The sequence below is a fragment of the Diabrotica undecimpunctata genome, chromosome 9 (genome assembly GCF_040954645.1).
Source record: "Diabrotica undecimpunctata isolate CICGRU chromosome 9, icDiaUnde3, whole genome shotgun sequence".
Classification (NCBI taxonomy): domain Eukaryota; kingdom Metazoa; phylum Arthropoda; class Insecta; order Coleoptera; family Chrysomelidae; genus Diabrotica; species Diabrotica undecimpunctata.
The window spans coordinates 102,482,326-102,508,961 of NC_092811.1; the positions used below are offsets into that span (position 1 = coordinate 102,482,326).

At 32.2% G+C, this 26,636-nt stretch overlaps 1 protein-coding gene across 1 annotated transcript in view; it reads right to left on the minus strand.

The window, feature by feature from the left end:
- Nucleotides 1-250: 250 nt before the first annotated feature.
- LOC140450343 (USP6 N-terminal-like protein) overlaps nucleotides 251-26,636 on the minus strand; it is a 75,998-nt gene continuing 49,612 nt past the window's right edge. The window contains exon 8 of the mRNA XM_072543932.1: nucleotides 251-23,297. Within this exon, the coding sequence (XP_072400033.1) occupies nucleotides 22,789-23,297 (509 nt within the window). The 3' untranslated portion in view covers nucleotides 251-22,788. The remainder of the gene's footprint in view (nucleotides 23,298-26,636) is intronic.

Sequence of the window (26,636 nt, forward strand, 5' to 3'; positions counted from 1 at the left end):
CCTGCTGTACCTTATGCTGCTCTAGCGATGTAAAAGGGCAATATTGGTATTATAGTTTATACTTTTATTGCGGCTGAAGATAGAATTCTATTGGTAGATTAATGTTTACCATAGATCCATTTCGGAACATAAAACTACCATCATTTTCATTTCTCTTTCCAACAAGATTTAATTGAGAAATTTTCCCCGTATTCCTTCGCGACCATAAAGGATACAAAATAGTTAGATACATATAGAGAGTTAAAGTAAATTCAACTAAAATGGATTTTTATTTCGTTTTCAACAATTGTTATAACACTAATTTACATTTAAAATGATATTGATTAGTGTTAGAAATAAATATTACACTTAAAATTAGGAATTTTTCAAATTAATACTCTCACATTGGCATGACGTAACTTTATTTCGTCAATAACATTTAATTTCACTATACCTCAAGAGACAGTAATTCTTAAGTGAACACAGATATTATTCAATTATAGCTTACACATGTCTAGTAGTTCCTGCCCAATAACAGACTACAAAAAAAAATGTTGAGACACTCAAGTAGTCTGTATAATCACGTAATATAAATATTAAACTTATTACTAAAATAAATAATTATAACAAAAATGAAATACGGGAATACAATTAAAATTAATGTGAATTTACCGTTAAGGCGTAATTTTTTAAGTGATAGATGATAAATCATTGATTCATCCAATTAGGAAGCAATTATAAACAGTACAAAAAGCACAATTCAACTCAGCATTTGTATATTATATGTTCCATTAACCAGAAATGGATATGAACAGTTTCTAACACTTTGGGGATATGACGGATTCACAAAGGTAAAAAAATTCTTTTGAACATATAAAGTACAGACGTATCTTGAACACACTTACATAGGGAGAAGCTGCTCGTGCAATCTTCGAATGAAACCTCCGAAAAGTGATCGATTCAATCAATTCTGCAATATTGAAAGTGAGACTCGGCAAATCAATCGAGTTTAAGCAAGGCACCTTCGCTTGGTACACAGTAATTCACTCTCCACAATATCGTAGAAAAGTAGTCAGGGTTTTTCAGGTAGGGGTGACAATTAATTATATGAAAATATTTATCATATAATTATATGATAATTATTTTACCCATGTCTCAAATCTGGGATCCCATCATGTAAGGGAAATGGAGGGAAGGGAGGAGGGGGAGGAGTAACAATCTAAAAAAAACATAGATTTAGCTGGATCCGGTTGATAGTATCTTGTAAGGGCCATGTAAAAGCCTATTAATCTGGTTTACAAATGAAAAATGGTCAATGGTCTTGAAGGACGAATACAACACGCGTGTATATCTGTCGGGCAGAGCAGAAGAACCAAAAAGGGGAATCTGGCCTCTCTAGTTTAGTAAACCAGCTAGTATAATGGAAGAAAACCCTGACAGAAAAATTACCAGGTCCTCCTGGAATTGGAGTTGGTTTGACTTGCGTGCAACACGTCATCTAAAAAATTAACCGCAAAAGTTCTTAAGAAAGAAAATCGGACAAATCAAATGGAAATCGATACTGCATACGGAAGAGGACTATGATTTTTGGAGCCTGGAATGTGAGAAGTTTAACCAGTAAATATAAGAATGTAACACCAGAACTGAAAACACAACGTAGACATTGTCTCACTTACAGAAACTAAAAAGATGGACAGAAATGATTACATCCATATATACCCAGCTAAGGCAGGAACAACAACTATATTTAAGCGATGTCTAAAAGGAGAAAATATCCCAAATTAATGCAAGCATTTATTTAATCGATATACACAAAAGGCAGTAGATCGGAGTGTAGAAACTACCGAGGTATTAGTATTTTGTGATCAATTAGATGTATATATGAAACAATTAAGAGACAAAGAGAAAAATTAAAGGCTATACAGATTGATTACCGAAGAAGAAGCTGTAGGATCTCCAAACTCAAACAGACCTAAGGAGTGATGAGATCAGAAGGAGGATGCAAATAGAAGACAATAGTCTGGATCCCGTTAATACGAAGCAGCTTATGTGGTATGGACACCTTCAGACTGCAGCGAGGGAATTGGGTCAAAATGACTGGATTGACATAAATCGCTGGTGCAAAGGAAGGGGTTTGCGATGTAACAGACTTGCTGTGTAAGTATTTAATAATGACAATCATATTATATTGGTTATATGAAAGCGAAAATATATATCCTCTCTGATAGTCAGACAGCGATATCGATGCAAATCCAACTTAGTCTGAAATGTATGTAGTTTATCCGGCAACATGACTGATTGATCATGTGGACACCAAAAATAAGGACATTGAAGAAAATTAAGTCTGCCCAGGCTCAAATCATTGCTTTATAGAAATCAATTGGACTTAGATAAACCAACATATTCGATAAGGCCAGGCTCGACTTGTAATTTAAATCCGATTTGTTTTATTTCAGAAAACAACAAATTATAGTAACGTTTCACAATGGGCGTATTTGTTAAATTTTACGAAAATATATGTAATTAAGAATTGTTTTAAAATGTATCAACATTTTGCAGAACATTTCGCTGGTACACGCTGTAAAGATTGCACTACGACAAAACTTTCAAAAAAATTCGAAGAAAGTATGGCACAATTCCTTAGCATCTATGACTGTCTTTTCTACATGATAGTATACAGTACTCTATTCTTAATATCCAAACTAAAAGTTGTTCAAAAAACATGTAAGAACAATGAGTTACTTATTTTTAAACTTTAATTTTTGTATTTTTAAAAGAATATAACAATATTATAATAGAGTATTTTTAGACATACTAATATATATGGTAATTTTTGGATCAATATACTAGTTACATGTAATGAACAAGGAACAACTTTCTTCTTACAGGTAAGGTACAAAAATAAATTCTCACGGAATGTAATATTTTCAATTAAAAAGATAGAGTTCTAAATTATATAAATAAGCTATTTTTCGTTCTAATCCAAAGTATACTACCAAAGATCTGATTAATTATAAATATTAGGCCCAAAATTTTATTAAATGCTTTAAAGAAACCGTCTAACTACTAAATTTATTATTATTATATCTAGAGCTATGATGAAGAGTAAACGTAGCAAACTGCAAGCATATTGTTAAATTCAATTAAAAAGGTCAATTAAAATGTATATGTAAATGTATATATTTTTCTATACCACAATAGTTTTGGATCACTTTAATTGGAAGTGACGTCATACAACCATGTTAGGGTATGTCATAGACATATAATATAGGATAGACTGATGGTTGCAATAGTAGCCCATTCCCCCTAAAAGGTTCCTATTAGGTTCCGATTTTCTAGCATCTTAATGTCTTCTGGTAGGGATCAATAAATGAGCGTCACTGAGCCACGAAACATATGTTTTTGTACTATCATTTATTGACCAACTCGATACACCGGCGATTCCTAATTCAAAGCCCAGATCCAGATTGGATTTTATATAGCTGCGTTTGAAAAATTTCTGACTGAAGCGTGACTTGAATCATTAACCTAAAAAACTGCTCACATCAAGGCGAGTATTCCAGCCCTGAGCCATCGAGTTGACAAAAAAAAAACGGCGCGTGGCACTAGGGGAACGCGGACAGAAGTGAATAATTCTTATAGCGCGTTATTACTATATGTAATGGGCGATCTGAACGCCAAGGTAGGTCAGGGTAAAGTTGGAGAAAATGTCGGTAAATATGGCTTAGGTAACAGAAATGAAAGGGGTGACCGTTTAGTTCAGTTTTGTCAAAGTGAAGATTTAATAATAACTAATACATTCTTTAAATTGCCCCCAAGGCGACTGTATACGTGGACGTCACAACACACTCAAGAAAAAGTAATCAGAAACCAAATAGATTACCTAATGGTGACAAAAAGATACCGTAATGCCGTGAAATCTACTAAAACTTATCCTGGAGCTGATATCGGTTCGGATTATAATCCAGTAGTATCTGTGATAGAAGCTAGACCAAAGAAAATAAGAAAAACCATCATCCCAGCGTTAGACTTAAGCCAGCTAAAAAGTGAACACCTACGACAAACAGTGCAAGAAGAAATAAACACCAGCCTCTAAATAGCAGAAAGTCAAATCCGCAGAACAGACAACATAGATGAAAAACTTAAGTATATAAACACTACAATAAGAACTACGGGAAAGAAACACCTAACCAGATCTGCAAAGAAACACAAGGTATGGATGACACCAGACATACTAGAACTAATGGATGAAAGACGTAAAATGAAGAATAATGCACAAAAATACAGAGAGGTTGATAAGAACATAAAGCAAAGAATAAAGAAGGCCAAAGAATTATGGATTGAAGAACAATATGTAGAAATGGAAAACTATGAAAGAAAATGTGACACATTCAATGTACATAAAAAAGTAAAAGAAATTACAGGAACTCAAGGAAGACATCAAATAAGTTTGCTTAAGAACAAAGACGGAAAGATTATTATAGATTTAACAGAAAAAATTAATAGATGGAGTGAATACATAAGAGAATTGTTTTAGAACAACAGAAATCCTAAAATGTGAAGTAGAAGCGGCACTTAGAAATTCCAAAACTGGAAAGGCAAATGGACCTGATGAGGTTCCTACTGAATTGTTAAAGCTCTTGGATGATGACTCAATAGTTATAATATTGCACTTATTTAACACAATATACAAAACTGGTATTATACCTCAAGAGTGGCTGTTGTCTACATTCGTTACACTGCCGAAGAAATCCAATGCAAAAGAATGTTTAGAACATCGAACAATATCTTTAATGAGCCATCTACTAAAGATATTTCTAAAAGTTATCCACAACTGAGATTATCAAAAGTTGGATTCAGATATTAGTGATACACAGATGGGGTTCACAAAGGGATTAGGTACTCGAGAAGCTCTCTTCGGTTTGAATGTTCTTACACAAAGATGCCTAGACGTTAATCAGGAAGTACATGCATGTTTTATCGATTTTGAAAAAGCGTTTGACAGAGTACGCCATGATAAGCTAAGAGACCTTCTTGAAAGAAAGGACATAGATAATAAAGATCTACGAATAATTCTCAATCTATATTGGAATCAGAAAGCTAACATCAAAATAGAAAATGAGATATCACAAGCAATAGAAATACGTAGAGGAGTACGACAGGGATGCATTTTGTCACCGCTACTATGTAATGTTTATAGTGAAAGCATCTGCCAGGAAACTCTTCTGCAAGCAAACGAAGGAATCGTAATCAATGGAGAGGTTGTAAATAATATTCGATACGCAGACGACACTGTACTAGTCGCAAGCATAGTAGAAGAATTACAACGATTACTTACAAATATAAATATTGCCTGCAACAATTATGGCATAAGTATCAATATCAAAAAAACCAAGTATGTGGTCTTCAGTAAGAACATGACACAACCAGCACATATTAGTATAAACGGCATTCAAATTGAAAAAGTATCAAGTTGCAAATACTTGGGTACTTCAATAAACGAAACTGGAGACCAAAACAATGAAATAAAAAGACGTATCGAAATTGCCAGGGCCACTTTCATAAATATGAGGAAATTCTTCTGCAACAGAGATATAAGCATCCCTCTCCGATTAAGAGTGCTAATGGGCTACGTATTTAACACGCTATTATACGGTGTAAAGGCATGGACTCTCAAGCGGAATAATATAAAAAATATTGAAAGTTTTGAGATGTGGTGCTACCGTCGAATGCTGAAGATAAGTTGGGTCGAAAGAGTTATAAACTTTGAATTAATGCGAAGGATAGGAAAAGACCCAGAAATTTTGTCAACGATCAAACGAAGAAAACTCGAATATTTGAGCCACCTGATGAGAGGACATAAATACGCATTACTTCAAAATATAATGCAAGGAAAAATAGAAGGAAAACGGAATCCAGGCCGTAGAAGAATGTCATGGTTGCGTAATTTGAGAGTGGTTTGGCTGTACCACTAATGAACTCTTTAGATCAGCTGTAAACAAGGTCAGGATAGCCTTGATGATTTCCAATATCCGATAGGAATGGCACAAGGAGAAGAAGACTATATGTGGGGTAATGAAATTGTATGTCTTCTTAGTACTGAATTATTAACATTTTTTATAACAATACCACATTAATTTCTTTAAAATTTAAAAAATCTTCATTTTTTCTTTAAAAATTTTGGTTAATGATTTTAGTAATATTCAAAATTTGGTAAATATAATATAGAATTTATTCAAAATTTACATTTTCAATATTATTTTGTATTTATGTTTAGTGACTTCATTTTGATGATCATTATATTTCATTATAATGGATTTCAAAAACAAAATTTTTCTCCTGAATCGACCTCCAGTCGTTCGTGTGAAAAGTAAAAAAGTAAATAGACGTAAACTTAGCCACGGTTTTAGTGACGTCAATCCAAAGGAGCATTAAATTACTGTTTGTATGTGAAAATAAATTTCATCATATTTTCTAAAGTTGATATAAAAAAAGTTACCAAAAAATAAAATGACGTTTACTAAACGTCACTTTATTTTTATAATAAGTATACATGAATGTACATATATTATGTATATTACTGTATAACGCAAGGTTACTGCACGCGTCTCGATATTTCGCGTAATGCTAAATATTATTTCGGACCCGTGCAAACATATTATACCAAGCGATAAGAAGTATTCACTTTAAAAGTTTGTTTTTAATCATGAAAGTAGTACGTTGGTAATGTAGAACAATCATAACATTGTTCACTATTAATTTTTGATTTGTTGTAGCTTCCTAAACAGACTTGGTATCAAAAGCATTGGTATCAGTTTTGAGACACCCTCTATAAAAAGAAAACATTTGGTCAATATTTCTCTTCTTTCTAATTTGTGGTATACTTTAAGTGAACTCGTTAAGCAGATATTAATTATGTTAGATTGCAGCTTGCTTCGAGCTTACTCCACTTACGATCTTTCAAGATCAAACGCGGAATAAATAAAAAGGGCAGAAATATCGTAGTGATTAATTTGGTATGATTTAAGCTTAAAATAGTTGGCCATTTTGGCATACAGAATGCATCACCATTTGTAAAAATTAAATATATTCCGAACAAAATTATTTTAGGTAAAATATTTAAAAATATTTTCCAATTTCGTTTTAGGTGTCCTACATGTTTGAAATTTTGTGGTATTACAAATGTTGTATTACTTATTTCTTGATCTTTTAAAAATATACAACTGTCGGTACTTGCATATATAGTATTGCTTAAAATAAACAGTACTGCAACTGAAACATAGATGTCTCTTTGTGCGCGCTGTCATATTCTAACTAACTAGTATAGACCTGTCAAGTAATCCTTAAACAATTAATTATTAAGGCCTAGCCTTATTAAGGTAGGTGCAAGAACATAAAGGAATTATGGTAACTATCTTGCGGATAGACTTGCTAAGGCAGGAGTAGTACTCTTTTGATCAGACCAGAACTATTTCGCGGTATTCCGAAAAGACAAATCGAGAAAGATGTACGAAAACGGAAAAAGAAACTTCGTACAGCCTAGTCGAACAATGTTTTCTAGGCCAAAAGCCGGAAAAAAAGATATAAACGTCTGTTGGCTGTCAAGAAAAAGACTATAGAGCTTCAAGATGCTGAAATCTTTGAAATCTACAATCTAAAATTGTAGTCTAAATAGGAGGAAGAAAATCTTCTTCTTCTTCCTATGCCGTCCCCATTAACGGAGGTTGACGACCACATTTTTAAAAGCTTCTATGTGTTTTGCAACGTGGAATAATTCGTCTACAGTCATGTTTGTCCAGTCTCGAATATTTCGCAGCCATGACTTCCTCTTTCTACCTATTCCCTTTTTGTCATCGACTCTACCCTGCATGATGACCTGCAGAAGACTATATTTATTATTTCTCAGTATGAAGAGGAAGAAAATAAGACTAATAAAATAAAAATAAGAATAACAAAATAAGATTTATCACAATTAAATTCGAAATTATTTCATTTCATCAAGCATTTTTCAAGATGTTTTACCGCTCAATTTAGACATAATAGTATCTCAATTTCTTTAAATTCTTAATATCATTACAATGGGAAAATTGTCGAATGTTTAATTACAGGCGAAGAGAAAATTGTCCAAGGGCAATTTTTTACATAGTCTAGGCACAGGTGCAATGTCACTTATGTCTATTTAGCATGTCGTTTGGACTCTTTTTACTTAAGTCAAACTGGTTATCTAATGATGTTCAGGGCTAAATTATTATGATGGTTTATCAGTGTCTGTTCATATCGTTGGCTAAATGTGGTGGTTTCTTCCTTTACGGTTGTCATTTTGAAGACTTGGGCAATGGTATCGTTTGGCACTTAGCTTTCAGCATTAGTTATCGTAGGGAGGACTTCGGAATAAAATATTTCCAGTATATGGATACTAGACCTAGCTGTGGTTCCCCACAATTAAATTCGATAACTCCGAACATCCATCAAAATACATTTGTATACCACAGCTTTGTTTTTTATTGATATATTTGATAAACGAATCAATATAGTTTCATGAGTTGAAGTTTAACTTTTGTTTTCTCAGTAAAAATGTTTCCTCCATATTAATCTACGATCGACTTTCATTTCTAAGCAGTTTATGTGTTTTTCTGCGCCGGTGTAGACCTTTTAAGGATAATGGAGTACACTTTCACTTGTGGATGGCACTTGGAAGATTGAATACTTTTTCGATAATTCGCACACGCCACATTTTTAACTAATTTAGTATTGCATCTACGTGAGTTTGAACTCTGAGTAATGCTATGACTGGGTCTTCGTGCGAATAAAGTACAGCTGTGTAGTGTCATCTGCGTTTGTTACTGTAGTGACTTCTGAAGATGTAGATTAATCCGCAGTGAATATAGGATACAGTACCGGTATAAGTACGCTTCCATGTGGAACTCCAACTAATTGAGTAAAAACTGGTTACAAGGTAAAATACTTTTCGTTTTAACAAAAATGTCTTATTTTTTATGATGCATTCTGTATGTAGCCGAAAAATAAAAATTTAGCAAAAATAACAAAATGTACATGAATAAATAAAAAAATAAATTAAATTTACAATTAATTGTCAGTAACGAAAGATTTTCCGAATATTTTAACAATTATGTAAAACTATGAGAATAATGGAACGATTTTTTTGGATTTTATAAATAAACATAATAAATATTTTCAGAAAAAGGTCATATAAATTGTAAAATAAAGCTTAAAGATTTCATTATTTTTGCGATAGATAATTTTGAGTTAAATTTTATATCATGCAATCAATTCAGCGTAAATAAACTCGTTTTAATGTTTTAATAAACACATGAAACACCAGTTTAAAGCTTTATAGTTTCAAGTTGAAAGTATATTAGAGGCATTTAAGAATAAATTATGAGAGGTAAAAAAGTTTTTAAAATTGTTAACAAAGTCTACCGATCTGGACGTTGAAATGGTAATAAAGGATTTATTTTACAATTTATGACATATTTCCATTGACAAAATGCATTTGAAATACAAAACAGAGATTATGTATATCGAACGACAGAAGAGAAATCTCTTGGAATGACAATTATAAAAATATTCTAATTTGAGAAAAAGTGAATAATACTAAAAACATAAAAATGTAAAAATAGTTACCTTAAAAATAGATAGTCACAAGGATAGATTACAAATCTTTTCATTTAATATTAACAGTCAAATCTCTTTCTATATGGACTTTTTAAATATAGGATTTCGCTATTCTATTTATATTTGTACGCTAAAAATTCTATACGTATCTCATATTAGAATGGAAAAAATTAGACAAAAATAACATCACCGAAACTCTCAACTAAATGTAGGCTTATTTATGTTCTTCAAAGGGTGGTATACAATGTTGGAAGTCTAGGAAATAAACATACAATACACCTGATACATCTTGCAACATACAGTACATTCAACCAACTTCACCTCTAAACGATTAACGAAATTCACAGAAATTCTTTCGTTGTAGTAAAAGGCACGGTAAACTGCACTGGAGTTCTCCATAATGTTTAACACTTTGCTAAATTTTAGGTATAAAATAAATAATATGTGTCATTAACCCGTTATTCATAGTTTTGTATATTTTGTTACATTTTTTGTTAATAAATAGTATTCTTGCATAATGTTATTTAACGTAAATTTGTTTTAGCTACTTGTTTAATATTTTTTTTTATGAAACAAATACTACCGTGCTAAGGATAATTTATATTCAAAGTAGATATGCAAAGTACGAAAATATCACTTTTAATTTTTTTTTCAAAAATACTTTGGAGTAAACTAGAACATTGTCAGAGTGTACCGTTTTTGAGACTTCTGTGATTACGGGTTAAAGTTAGGGTTTTGGTAAATATATCTAACTTTTCATTTTCAAATAAAAATACTTGTACTAAAAATAAAATAATTGTGGGAAACATTTTAATTTGTTTATGTACGGTTTCCAACCATTTCTAAACTTTTTATCAAACATAATTAAATTACAATCGGCATTCCTAATGATCATTAGGCTAATTTGCTTAATGTGTTTAGGATCTTTGTAAGCGGTTATATTATATTTTACCTCTCAAGCACAACAGTTAAAAAGTTTCTGTCACATTGATCGAAACTTAGTATATTGTAATTCAAACGTGTAATTTCAAGTGACCATCATGCCTAGACGTAAGTTGGATATTGATGAATTAATTGCAAATGTGCATAAATACTTTACCATGAAAAGAGACAATGGCAGACCTTTAAAGTCATTATTATGTATAAATCAACGCGTTTGTGACGCATTCGGGATACGTGAAAGTAAGCTAAAAACTGTAATGAAGGCTGTCAGAGATTCTCAAGAAGATCTTACTGTGCCTGAGTATCACGAAGACAAGAAAACAACTCGTAAACATTCTAGGAGCATTGACTTACCTGATGGAGAAAAAATTGAAATTTGCAATACTTTGTATCGAATGCGTGAAAACAATCAACATGTCAGTTTAGAGACTTTACTGGCCAAAATAAGAGAAAGACAAGTTTCTGAAATTAAGAGGACTAGCCTATGGAAAGTGTTGAGAGATTTAGGATTTAAATTCAAAAAATAAAATATTAGGTTACTTTTATGCGAAAGGAGTAGTGTGGTTCATAAAAGAATTAAATTTTTGAGAGAATATACTAGACTTAAATCTGAAAATGCAACATTCGTATAGTTAGATGAGACATGGATATTTGCAAAGGGTGGAATTAAAAGAATTTGGCAAGGCGACAGCATAAAATCCATAAAACACACAGTTAGCGAAGGCAAAAGGAACACATCATTCTTCATGCAGAAGGGAAAGAAGGCTAGAAAACGCAGATTTGATTTTTTCTTTAATACCAAAATCTGCTGATTACCATGAAAACATGAATGCAGATATGTTTGTTAAATAGCTTGAGGAGAAACTGTTACCTAGTCTGAGTGAACCATCAGTTATAGTTTTAGATAATGCACCTTACCATTCAGAGATTTTGTAGAAACAACCAAAACAGTCGTGGAACGTACCGAGCATAAAAAATTGTTTAGTTAAAAATAATATCAATTTTCCAGAATACGCCTTCAAATCAGAGTTACTGGAAATTTCGAAACGTAATGAAAAACCAGTTTATATAGTTGACCAAATTGTATCAAGTTATGGACATCAAGTACTACGGTTACCGCCGTATCACTGCCAGTTTAATCCCATCGAACACATCAGGGGTATATGTAAAAAGTATTATGATAATCAGGTTGGATGCAGTGGATACAGTCACATTGCAGTTAGGGAAATGTGGCAAGAAGCTCTTAAAACTGCATCTCCAGAAATATGGGCCAAAATTGTAAATAAATGTGAAAAATGAATAGAAGAGTGGTGGATCCGGGAAAATAAAATTAGTGAAATTAATCCAGTGATTATAGTTTTATATAATGATAACGGTAGTAAATTTAGTGACGATGATGATGATTTATGAATGTAAATGATCAGTAAGTACACTATTATAATGTTATTTACAAAATAATTGTACAGCAGGTTAACCATCATATTTATATATTCATTATTAGCCAAATAAACAATAATATTTAAAATTCCATTTGAATTTTTGCTGATTTTATACAAATTAACTCTAACTGATAATATAGGCAAAAATATTCTAAACAAAGTAATTAAAAAGATTATGGAGAACTCCAGTGCAGTTTACCGCGCCTTTTACTACAACGAAATGTTTTATATTACATTTATCTATTATTAATATTATCTTACATTTTTGATCTCTAGCTTGTTCATTTATAGAATACTAAATTATATTAAAATTTCAAGTGCTATTCAAAATTGTCTACAGCTCAACGTTTAACAACAAAACTTAGGCCGAAAAATGTTGTGTGTACCTTTAAAAATGACGTACGGTTGCGCTGTTGCCGATTTATAATACGCTCTTTTACTTTAAAGATAAAACTGAATCCAATCTTAAATCCTATATGTTCAGTTCTTTGAATTCCAACGATGTATATTAACATGAGTCTATTATAATAATATAGAAATATTAAGATCATTTAAATTAGATTAAGAATCAATTATATTAAATCTTTCAGAATAAACTAGTGTTTAGGGTTTATTACTAAGTTATGTTCTGTACTTTCCTATTATTCTGGCAAATTAAAAAAAAACACAAAAAAAAAAGAGAAAAACATGGTAAAGAAAAAGCTCTTTTACATCATTAACTATACTTTTGGGTATGGTATACTAGAATCTAAAAAAAAACTTTAAGCGTAAATGGGGCTTGGTCTCCATAAATATGAAAAAGCTATAGATTCTGATAATCATCAAAATATATGTAACCGAACTACTTCACTCTTCTCAGAGTATCTTTCCTTTAGTCGACGTTCTTATTTCTTTATTAAATATATGTTTATGTTTTCCTTTCTAGACTTTCCTTCGGCTTAAAAATTCTCCTCATTTCTAGATACGGCACATTTTGTCTGTTTTATAGTCGCCTGTCATCGAACTGCTGTCATAATTTTGATTTGGTTTTGTGTTTGGTTATTTGCCTGTCTTTCAGTACGTTCTGGTATTTTTCATATATTCTATACTTTAATTTATTTCAGTGATACGGTTGTTTAAGCTATCGATTATTGGTCCTAAATTACATTAAAATCTTATTTAAATAAAAGTCTCTATACTGGCTTTATAAATTCTTGATTTCTTCTCGGTTTCTACATATAGTGTCATTAATTCCTAGCAATATTTTTGCTTTTTGTACTTTCTATCACGTCTCTCTCAAGAATTCCATAACTGGATGGTGCAATCCCAAAGTATTTTAGTTTCATTAGTTGCTCAATCGTGACGTCAACGATTTTTAAGATTTCTGAGTTTTGATGGCGATATTAAATTACATTGCTCTTGTGTTGAATATGTAAACTAGTCTTTGAAGACTACCTTTATCTTGGGTTATAAATACCGCGTCGTCTTCGTAATAGATTATTTTTACTTCTTTGTTCCCCATTCTGTACCCATCTCCTTTTTTGATGACTTTATCCTTGATTAAATTGAGCAGCATGGTGCATGGGGCTTAATGCGTCTGTCTTTGAGTTCTTCTCTGTCGAATACTTTCTTCAAATAAATCAGACACAGAAAGGCTAGTCCATCTTCAGAAATTCAGTCCATCCCCATTAAGGACATACCTACCTCGGCTACCATTGGATACTGACGGACATATCCATTTCTCCTCCAACCAATTCAAAGCCCATATTAATAGTAGGCCCAAAAAGAGGACACTCTACCGATATTTCTCTCGACACTCCTACCATTCTCTCTCCCTCCATTACTCTTGCGTTATCAACTTCTTTACAACCTTCGAGATTCTCCATGCCACCCCAACTAGCCAAAAAAGTCAAAGTCCGCTATAGAAAGTGTTTACAAAGATAATCCGGCTAATTTTACACTCAATTCCACTTAACTTATTGCTTTTCTTGAGCACTCTTTTGGCTGTCCCACCCCACTACAAGAAGCTCATAAATTTTCCTCCAACATAGATGGTATTCATATGGACTTATCCCAGCTCTACACAGGTACAAAGAAAAGATCACTAAAAAACCGTATTACTAGAATCTTGAAAAATTAAAACACAGCCTACCTCCGCTGACATACAAGACTATATTAGTGCCTATTCCGATAATCCCTCTGATGTCGAATCTAATCACAGCACACATAATGAATAGTAATCCTTTTTTTTTCTTCTCTCTGTGCATTTTCACTTCATCTTTTATCTCATTTTCATATTCGAGTTAATTTAGTGGAATTGCGATGGCAATTCTTCACTCGGCTGAAGAGAATCCAATCCTTAACATCATAATTCAAACCAAACATTACAAGCCTACAAGAAACCATTGCAGAAAATTCCAAACTTCCTCATTTAAAACACTTATCCACTATATGAGGACCAATTGCATAAGAGCCAGTGGAGGCACTACTATCTTTATTTCTTCCGACATTTTCTCATCGCATCTTCCAATTTCTTCTAATTTAGAAGCCTATAACTTGCTGGTGCCCCAATAAACTTACAATCTGTAATTTATAAGTCCCTCCAAACTACCCCCATAAAGAGGAAGAATTGCTAAACCTAATATTTGAACTTTCTAGCCCCTACATATATGTCGGGGATTTAAATGCTCATAATGTGTTGTGGGGTTCCAATCACACGTATGCTGGAGGTAAACTTGTCGAAAATGTTATTACTGCGCTGGTACATGTCTGTTAAACACGGGCTCTCACACTTACTTTACTATTTCTACTGGTTACTTTTCCAACATTGATCTAAGCTTTAGCAACCCAACCTTTACATGCTCCTACATTAAGATGGCTTATATCCAATTCGCCAAACACCATTCGCCTTGCTGCTGAGACACACATCAGGAAATCAGTCATTTCAGCTGAACGAAAAAGTGTCACATAGTGGAACTCATCTTGCGAAAACGCTGTGCAGCAGCAAAAATCTGATCTAAAAATTTACAGCAGAAACAAATGTAAGGAGAACCTTATTGCACTAAAAAGCAAGAGCTAAATCTTAACACACTATTAAATTAAGTAAGAAAACTTCATGGAGACAATATATCTCCCCTAAGTTTGGAAAAAGCTTGACGTTTATGGGAAAAAAAAGACAAATACACGACAAAGAAATAATCTTAAAATTTCCAATCTCTTTTTTAATCAAAAGGTTATGATTGATAATCAAGAAATAGCCAAGGTTCTGGCAGAAAACTGAAAAAAAATTTTGCAATAAATCATTACCTAACCCTATATACTCTTCTCTTCCTTCACCCTTTTTTTCCTTCATCTGCAGCTTCACAAGATACCAATTATCTGAACTCTCCTTTAATCTACTCCGAACTAAAATCTGCACTCAAATCCTATAAAAACACAACTGTTGGCTCTGATGACTCTCCCTACAAATTCTTAAAGAAATTGTTACCTTCATATCTAAATTTACTTCTAAAGATCTAGAATAAAATATGGCTTTTTCATGCGTCAATAATATTACCAATAAAAAAAAATGAACTACCTGCCTCACCGATTCTTATTTATAGGCCTATATCTCTTACCTGTATCATGTGCAAAAATTATCAATAAACGTCTTATCTGGTATCTAAAATTATTTTTAAGAACACTTTTCCTTTCGACGACACAGATCCACGCGACAATCCTGTCTCCAGAGTGACATCGCCATGTCAATAAATGAAAGGTATGTAATGGCTGTCGTCATTGACATAGAAGGGGCAATCGATACGATTAGTCGACAAGTTATAATCACCAAGCTAAAGCAACATAATTCACAGGAAATATACTTCATTTTATAGAAAAATTTTTCTCTCAAAGAACCTTCAAAGTTTCTGTAAATGGTGTATTCTCTTCTGTTTATACTCAAATCGATGGCACTCCCCAAGGTTCAGTGTTAAGTCCTACCTTATGTAACCTCGCCATAAGTGGTCTTTGTTTTAATTTAGCTTCTCTTACAAATATGAAGCTTATGCAGATGATTTAATACTATACTGTCATGGTAGTTCAGCTTTCATCAGTTTTAAAATTTTGCAAGCGACAATAAACATAATAATCACCCGGACTCACTCTTGAAGCAGACGGCCTCCGTGATGTAAGACGACAGCTAAATCTCAACCCGCAGCTAGATGACATTCTCAGTGATCCCAACTAGTTTTTTAGAAAAATATCATCATATCAAATATCATAAAATCTAAAATATCATACATTACTTATTAATGCTATTGTACCTCTTGTAATGTTGTTTGTAATCGCCCCTGTGCGAGTGACCAGCAGTTTATTTGGTATCCCATCTTTATCTACATCTATTCTATTCTTCAACTTTTCAAGTGTTTTTTTAACCTTCTGCCTGTTTATGTTAACTTCTTCGTTTGTGGTTATTTCTGGTGTTTCTGGTTCTAAGATCATTTGTTGTCTCTCTGTTATAGTTCCTTTAAATAGCCAATCCATGTTTTCTTTTTTTGTGTTTGGAGTCTTCTATTTCCTTCACTTCCATTCTTTGACCTTTTATAAAGGGTCATATTTTCTTTTGGAGACAATAAAATATTGCTTTTCTTTTGAAAAATGTTCCCAGTGATTTTTTATTTTTCTTAAAAGAGTGTATGTTTTATTTCATATTGCCCTGTAATTGTTGTATTATTAAGAAGTAAAAACATCAAAAGTAATACCCTAACTTAACTTTAAATTCTTTAAAGTTGCAATAAAATCATTAAAACACACTGTATCACACTGACAGGTAGTAGTTGTCAAATATGGCAAGAAATTTAAAAATCTCGATTTGCAAACGCCTCTGCTACGCCCAGTAGATAAGACACATCTTGTGCAATCTGATTGTCTTGTGAAATAAAGTATACCAAGAATGGAGTTTCAATCAAAATTAACTATAAAGTCTTGTTTATATGCTTTAGAATGCTTCAAACATATCAGTAAGATAAGCCATTTTATTTGGAAGAAACATTATTCTGAAAGATTCAATATCATTCTTATAAAAACCCGAATACAAATTACAACCTTTCTTTATATAATCTAATTATTTTACCAAGTTTTCACATCTTATTTTACATAATTAAGACAAACACGGTGACAATGTGCTATTTGACAGAGTTGTCTCTCATAATGACCAGTGGTCCGATAAGTATGTGACAATTTTGAAACTGTGAAATAACAATTAAATTATTTCTAGTGTTTCTACTATTTGCATGACAAATGAATATAAGTATTGCTATTATGTATCCGATATAAATATATTACAATTCCATAAATATGTAAGGGAAGACAATGTTTTAAATCTAATAAGGCTTTTAATATAGAAGTATCTAATTATCAAAGTGTAATAAAATATTATATTAATAAATGAGAAAAATCAGTAAAGGAAATGATTGATTATTTTTCACAGTTAAAACATTTCAAGGAAGGTAGCAAAATATCGGCCTAATGAGTCACGTATTCAAAGTATTTTTAGAGGTAATTCATGACAGAATTCATAAAAAGTGGTAACTGAAAGCTATAAGTATAACCTAGTATATTATACTTGTGTGAAAGTTGATTTAATAATGGGAATCAGGCTGGAAAGCGTTTTATTTTCGTTCATATTTAAAGCGTATTCGAAAAAATCTGGAGCAAGTACTACAGGGCAACATAATTGGAATAAAAATCAACGGTGGCCCTATAAGATACGCACATGATACGGTAGCGACAATAATTTGCAATATCTATGTAAAGTAAATATCTGAGCAAATATCTTGCAATATCTAAGTAAAGTAGTGGCAGCATGAGACAAATAGTTGATACTTTTGTTTCAAGTAGAAAATGGCAAATTTTGTTTACATAACGGGCGTTTTTAGATACTTCATGAAAAATCAGGCGCCATCTAGTACCCTTTAAAGAAAAGAAAGGGACAGATAATGTCATAGCATTCTGTTTGCTTCTATTTGATTCAGAATGTACTAGTGTCTTACAAACTACAGACCGAAAGGTTTTGAATTAAACACCGATAATCGGATGGATATGTTTCTCATCTCGTCCCGAGCAATACCTGAAACACAGTTCGGATTTAGATCCAAACACTCGTGTGAAATTCAGGTACTGCGATTAGCAGTCAATCAAAAAGTATTCAACGGAGAGAAGTAAATAGCAATCGCCTTCCTAGATGTCAGTAAAGCCTTTGAGGGAGTCTGGCATACAATGAATCAATACGGATATAGTGAGGCAATGATATGAGGCCTACTTTCGGACCTAGCTAACAGAAGGTTCAGAGTTCGAATAGGATCAACTCTGTCCAAAGTCGGATGGAACTATGGGGACTGGAGTACCACAAGGAGCGGTATTGTCACGGTATCTATACACCATATATACTCCTACAGGTCCACAAACAATGCTAAGTCTATACGCAGATGGCACGGCAATAGCAGCTAGTAGCATAAACCCTAATACGGCAACAAGATATCTGCAAGAAGCACTAAACTAATTACTGCTGCATACAATGGAAAATAGAACACAGGCAGTCATGTACAAGAAAAGAAGACGCAGACCAGAACAACAAATAAGAATATTCGATACCTACTCCAATCGAATGACAGGAACCAAGTCTAATATCTTAGGGTCAAAATGGATAGTAAATTGACCTTTACAGAACACATAAAACAAACAATTAACAAAGTAAAAGCCCTAAGACGTCATGTCTCAACAGGAAAAAATACAAACAGCCCAAAATCACATAATAAGGGAGGCAGTCAACATACCTAAATACGTCTCATTAAAATAGTTAATTAGAGAGATAAACCAAAAGCATCCTAAGAACAATAAACAAGAGGCACACGAAATATACAACAATCTCAGAAATCACCCAAGCCAGAACGTTAAGACAGTTAACTGACTATCTCTGAAAAGAGAGTCACAGAGTAAGTAATAAAATACGATAACAAAATGGACAAAAAAAAAACGAGCACTTGCTCAACATTTTATTTTCTTTTGTTTAGTTATATTTGATTTAACTAACCATTTTGCTATTTTCTAAACAAAAAAAAAAGAACAGGCTCAACAAAAATATATACACAAAGTGAGCGAGGGCCGTGTATACCAGGGAATGCACCTTTCACCACTATTTTTCATTCTTCTTTTATTTTATCTATTTAACAATGCTAACCCCCTTATGTTACACCAAGATATAGTAAACACCACGGAAAAGCCACAAATTTCTAAACCAAAACGCCCTTCAGGCAAGAGAGAAACCCTTTAGGTAGGTCCAAGAGACCAATAACGCAAAATCTAAGCATTGAACAAGTATGGGTTCGACGGCCGACCCATCAGGCACCCAGCCGGCGAGGAGAACAAAATTTATTTTGCCAATTCGACGGCTGTGTGACCGAGCACACACAATCCGGACAGCGGACACCGACTTAGGTAAATGTCTCACTGTCTGAAACACATATTTTTTGGGGACACAAGTCCCAGGTCAAGCAAACTTAAAATTCAGTCATTTCATAAGGAGAAAAGCTGTTTTTAAGCTGCTAAAGTTAGGTGGCCTAACCACATCAAATAAAACAGAGGCTGTCCCATTACTCAGGACATCCAAAGTAACGATCAGTGCAAAGCCTACCCATTCATTATGTGTTGCGAAGAGAAGGGGTGCATGGATAGCTTGGGGATCAGACAGGTAATACTCCATTACGGAGTGTGACCGGTTTGATCTTCGGACATGTGGGTCCCACTATTTCATTAGAACGTACATGTCTCTCTGCGTTGTATGATTGTGTGTGTGTATGATCATCTCGTCTGCAGACAAGTAGATATAAATATTCCTGTTCATATATTTTTGTACATTATTTGCATAGTTTTGATTAAAGCAAAAAGTTGCAAATTATTTTTAAATGACGGGCTTTAAATGACTTTAAAGCAAATTATCTTGCAAGATAAATAGTATTATAGCACGCTTCAACTTATCCGAACGACTTTTGCTCTCCCATACTTAAACTTATCCTAGTGGGAGTGCATATATAGATATTTACTCCCAATTATCTATAATTATATCCCAAACATTCCCGATCAATTGACAGGTATAAAGTGTCACTAAAATGAGCTGTCCTTTAGAAAATGAGTTTTTGTTTCGTTATATATAGAAACCAGAATATATATAAAGTGCATATAGATGCATATATTGCATATTTTTGCTCGTTTCAATCAACATTGGATATTTAAGCTGAACGAGACATTTTTCATATTTTGCAAAAAATAAATTATATAAAAGTTTAAAATTTTCCTCTCTTAGTTGCAATTTTATAACTTGGATATGAACGAGCTCATTATCTATATAAAATTTCCCATTATTATCTGAATTTAATAATTATGGGTTTTCCAAGAAAGACTATTTTATTAGCATAGCAAGTCGTAGGTACCGGCCTGCTTTTAAGGGTCTAATTATTTTGTCAGTTTCTGGCAAACATTGGTTTAAGCGTTGTAGGGTGTTTAATATTTTTAAAGTGTTTGTTATATATTAAATTTAAATATGTCAACCATTGTCTACCATTCAAAAAATTGTTTGGATAAAGTGTTTTCCCGAGTTAAAATTAAGTGAAGATAAAGTATTTTGCAAGGCTTGCTCCAAAATCGTAAGTTACATTCATTTTCACACTTTATTTCTTAAATGTGGAATTGACAAACAAAAGCATCGGTCCCAAAAAAGAAATTTCTTAAGGAAGAGTATTTTTATTGAACAAATTCGCTTTTACTTTTATAAAGACGGACATAGAGAGAAGCATCAAAATACAAAAATTTATTAAATTGTAGATAATTCCGCTTTTGAACATTTTTTTCTACAGATTTTCTGTGAGAAGTTTCAAGTCGAACTAGATTTAAAAACTGCGACTCATAAGTTGAAGCTAAAAAACATTGAATTAGTACCCGTTCAGCAGTCGATTCATACATCTCTCCAAAATGTTCAAGATCAAGATGAATCAAAAAGAGAAAAATGTTTGTTTAATCAAGACCTGTGTAAAGCTCTGTTTGCAACAAACATTCCGTTAAAAAAATTCAAAATGCACATTTTAAGCAATTTTTGCAAAAATATTCCTAACGAGGTAACATTAAGAAAGAGCAATGTGAATGTATTGTATGGCTGAGTAATTGAGGAAATTAAAGTTTCTTTAAGCGATAACAACTGTTACGTAATTGTCGATGAAAGTACAGATGCACGCGGCGGATGTGGTGCATCTTACAATCGGCGCCTTAAACGAGGATGAACCAGGAAAACCTTATTTAATAGCTGCAAAACAACTGGAGAAAACCAATAATATGACTGTAAGCCGTTTCATTCGCGAAAACTCCCTTTCTTTTTGCCAAAAGAAATAAAAGTAATTTTTTTAAAATATTTTTATCAGATGCCGCGCCGTATGTGGTAAAGGCGACAAAATTTGAAAACATTTTATCCAAATATGGTACACGTTACTTGTCTTCTACATGGCATAAACAGAGTAGCAGAAGTTCTTGGAAGTGAATTTGAATTAGTCAATAAATTAACTTCAGGCGTTAAAATAAAAAAGTATTTTTGAAAGCACATTTACGTGTGCAGATCAGTAAAGAAAAATTACCAGGAGTAAGCTTGCAGCAAAGGCCCATAATTACAAGATGAGGAACATTGATTAAAGCAGCAATTTTCTACGCAAATGATATGGATGTCATAAAAGATGTGTTAGATATTCAAAACGACTCATAGTGTGTAATTGAAAGTTAAGAACTTTTCAAGTAATGTAAAAATTACTAAAGAACTTATGTTCATAAAAGTTAATTTTAGTTTTTTACCAGATCTAATCAAGTCATTAGAACAAAGGACACATTTTTAATGATAGAAGGCAAAAGTTTTTAGTTGAAAATTTTGAAAAATATTTCATTATGAATTCATACTACATATTATAATCTTCTAGATTCTTACTTATAATATCAGTTTGTGTGTCATTTCATTTATTTTTATGTGAAAAATGAGTATTTTAAACATAAATATTTATTATTTTCTTTTATTTTTGAATATTTTTAATATGCATTTGCATACTTAGGCAAATTTACAAAAAATAGCTGCATATTTTTAGTAAAAGTAATCCTCTCTAGTTATAAATATTAATTTGCCCAAACGATATAACCAAATTAGATCAAATATGGTTGAAATATATAACTAGGGCTAAACTATACAAAAATTGTTTCAAAAAAGCCACAGACAGACGAAACACAGGCCATTCCTTTGTCGCATATGTTTTTTATCAGCTATTGCTGCAATTTTATTTATTAACAACGTCTCAACCTCGATAAGCGATCACTACTTCGAAAATATCTGAAATATTTTTATTGCCAATATAGCTTTTTTTAGAAAACATCATCTGGATTAAATACTAGTTTAATTGCTTAAACGTTTTATAAAGTAGTGACCTAATTGATGAATTGGGGCACATAATTTCAAAGAAATTACTTCGGGTAAATTTTTAAAGTTTTTTTTATTAAATATATTATATAAAAAATTACTTTATTGACAGCTTCTGTGTCTATTAACAATTAAGAATCTACACGTACATAAGATATTGTAAATAGGGCATCATTTTTAGTTTTTATATTAAGCTCTTTAAAGCTTCGATTTTATTAGAGATGAGCCCAAATTTTTATTCTCTATAATTTTCATTTAGTTTATAGTTTCCAAATAAAGCAAATTTCTTGGAAATATGTGTAACCCATCATTATTATTATACTCAAAATATCTTGTCTATTTCAAATCGATAGGGCTCTCCAAAATGAAATTCTTAATCTGACCGTGTTCCACCAAAGGAGTCAGCAATTCATCGTTATCTATTTTGATCCTAATTTTATTTGTATCTAAAAAAGTACACGGAGCTCTTGATAAATCACCGTTATGAGGACTAGCTATGGGTGTATCCAGCGGGGTATAAGGGACGTAAATCCGTAAGACATCAGGCGAAGGATTTCTCGGAGTAGCTCTAGGAGTCGAGTGGCTTGATACACCCCTCTGCAGGCTACTAGTCGCGCCTATGCCCGATCCGGCAGAACTGGCTCCGCCCACTGAGTTGTCCGACATATTGCTGTGAGTGTCCAAGCTGTTCTCGTGAGCTTGTGAGCGCGTTATGGTAGAGAATACTGATAGGTCGGCCGTCGACGTTACACTGGTATCTGCCAGGGATCTTCTGGAGCCGGTGTGCTCACAATCCAAGAGGGAACTAGCATCGTCCATGCTTGGATCGAATGAAAATTTCGAGCCTGAAATAAGAAAAAGTTACCAATATACACAACCCGCCCATACCTTTATATAAACACATTTATTTTTGCTCCAAAACATAATTTTTCGCATAATTAAAATTATTAAACAATTTAGTATTCTCATCGAAATATATTTTAGTTTTATGACTGGTGTTCATATCTCTTAGTGTCTACAAAAAATATTTACATTATTGTGTGACCTTGAGCCAGAAATGTTGCTAAAAACAGAATTATAGCACTGAACTTTGAATTAATGTGTGTTAATAAATGGGTATTAGAATGTGTATCATGGGACACACATTTTCAGAGAACTTTTAAACCAAATTCATATGGATATCATGCTTTTATATCATGAACTCTATTTTCTGTCTATTCCGTTACACGAGGTAAATAGAGTTTGGCAAATGTTTTTTATGGTGAGGTGAGCGAAATTACGTATTTTCACCTTGAGTTAGCGGACTCCTCGACAATTGCGAGGTGGTAGTGTTCTCTGCTAGTAAGACAGACTAACGCCCGTCACTGTTTTATTGCATTTAATAACGTCCGTCACTGTTTTATTGCCTTTAAAATATTTGCGACGAAACTTCATCATTATTGGCAAGTTTGTTATAAGTGAAGGCACACAGTTAAGAGAAGAAATCAATAAAGGTTTGTTTATACCTCCATAAGTACATGGAATATAATTATACAAGTATGTACTTGTAAAAGAGTTACACTGTAACTTTTTTGCAATTTTTCTGATGAACTTTAATTCTCTTTCAATCCTAATCCTTTTAGAAGATTTATAATTTCTTCATATATTCCGAAGTATTGCTTCCTGGCTTAAATTCTTTAAAACTTGGCATTATGGAAAAAGGCGTATAGAGATTTCGTGAGCTGCTACACAAAATCTGCAGGATACATCCTCGATCATTTTGGACGAACACGACTTTTTTCAGTCAATATTGATTTGACGAGCAGCTCCCTTATTATGCGGAACCTAGTAGCAGTCGTTATACGAAGTTAGTATTAAGTAAAATACTTTTCTATTGTTTCTTTTTATGTCAAATGCGCCATATTATAGATCTAAGTATATTCCATCCAGTATTTTACTATTGAGTACCAATGATTTGTGTTTCCTCCGTTTAGAAATTACCTGCTTTATTATTGCAATTCAATATGTTTTAAAAGGGTAACAAGCATATTTATCAAATCAACTTCAACAGCGTAAATTTCCGCCTAAAAGATATTTGGAAAATTTACCTAATATTTTCGATAATATTTACAATTAACATTTGTTGTTCATTGATATAGCAATTAACATATTTCTTGCATACTGCTACCTTATACAATATATAATTTAGTTCCATAACCAAATGAGAATTAGAATTATAAAATAAATCTTATAGAATCCATTTTTATCCATTAAATAAACAAGGATTGTTTGTTTTATTAATAAGTGCAAAAAAAGACTGTACAGTGAAAATTAAGTTATTTAGTTATTTCAAAGCAAGAATAAATGTGTTAAATATATACATAAAGAATCAAGTTTAAAGCGGAAGGTATTGGTATACTGGTGATCTACACAACATATATGTAAAAATTAAAATAAATCTATTAAATAATTATTGACAAGATGCAATAGGAAATATTTTAAAAAATCCAGGCCATTTTGTATAAGTCCCTGTATTAAATATTTTGTACAACATATTTTTTAATAAGTTGGTAATAAGATCACCAGTTATTTTGCCAATGACACAAATTGTTAGAAAGACATAAGCATATTAGATGGATGCATTTTTTTGGCGATATTCAACAGTATTAATTTGATGATTGTTGTAATTTTGATATGTTTGTATATAGTATAACTTCCTTCCTTAGTCTGGCAAGTCTAAAATATAAAACTTAATGCAATCGCAACAATAAAGACTGAAATGAATGTAACAGATACTCATTCCTCGATTACTTCAAGCTTGAAAGCATAACGTAGTTAATCAAACTAGTTCATTTATTTTTAAATAAAATACACTGCTCATGGCATAATATGCATGTGTTTTATATCATATTAAAGCTATTTTTTTTTAATATGATGTTATAAGAAAGAGAAAAAATGGTCGCAAATTAGGGTTGCCAAAGATAAAATAAAATAGAGTTAGCGTGAAACGACACTGGTTTGTCAAGGATGGCCAGTGTCAAATTATTCTGACCAAGTTTTTAAGACTGTTTCACTGTTATTACGTTGATTACATCAAAGTTTGCTGTTTAGAAAAATGAAAAAGTGTATTTTTAATTATATGTTTATATGTATATCTATCGATCCATGCTTTAAAAACTCACACTGCGCGCTAGCTCTTTTACTTTATATTTAAGCTAATTTGCGACCATTTTTTTTAGTAAACCTTTTATTATCATATTAAAAAAATAGCTTTATATAAAACACATGCATATACGCCATATATATATATAGCAGTATAATTTAAGTATTTAAAAAATAAATGAACGAAATATTTGTTAAAAAATTAATTATCATTAATTAAATTAAAACTACTTGCGGCCACTTGTTGACTAATAACCTGTTATCAATGTATTCTCCTATTCTTAAATGCACGTAAAAATGTGAGTTTGATTAACTATGTTATGAACGTAGTGATGTTGTAGTGGGATCTCGTACTATATGAATATTCACGAAAATATATTTAGAAAATGACAGCAATTCACATAATTACCATAACGATTGAAAATTGGCAGAGAGTGACAGTTTATGACAATAATTATTATTTATATATTATTATTAATATATAGTCTGGACAAACATGACTGTAGACGAATTATTCCACGTTGCAAAAGACAGAGAAACTTTTAAAAATGTGGTCGCCAACCTCCGTTAATGGGGACGGCATAGGAAGAAGATTTATATATATATATATATATATATATATATATATATATATATATATATATATATATATATATATATATATATATGTTATTAATGTATTAATTAATCATTTTTACTGACAAAGATCCAAAAAAGTATGACAGCGGTTCAAGGTAAAGAACACGAAAAAAAACAAAGAATAATTAGTCATGGCCAAAATAAAAAAAATGACTTACAGAAACATTTGCGGAAATCAAATATAAGAAGATAAAGAAGGACAAAAAAAACGAATGATCAGTCGTTGATAAATTGACTTAAAGCAACGTTTCTGCAAACCAAATGGCTTGTATACATGGTGTTTCACGTAGATCGTACATTAGCCTTTTCTCTGAAAATAATCGGATTTGATATTAGAATATTTGCTCTTTCGCCTAGCTTTTGGCGAACCACACATTTAAAACACTTACAACACGCGTTCACTT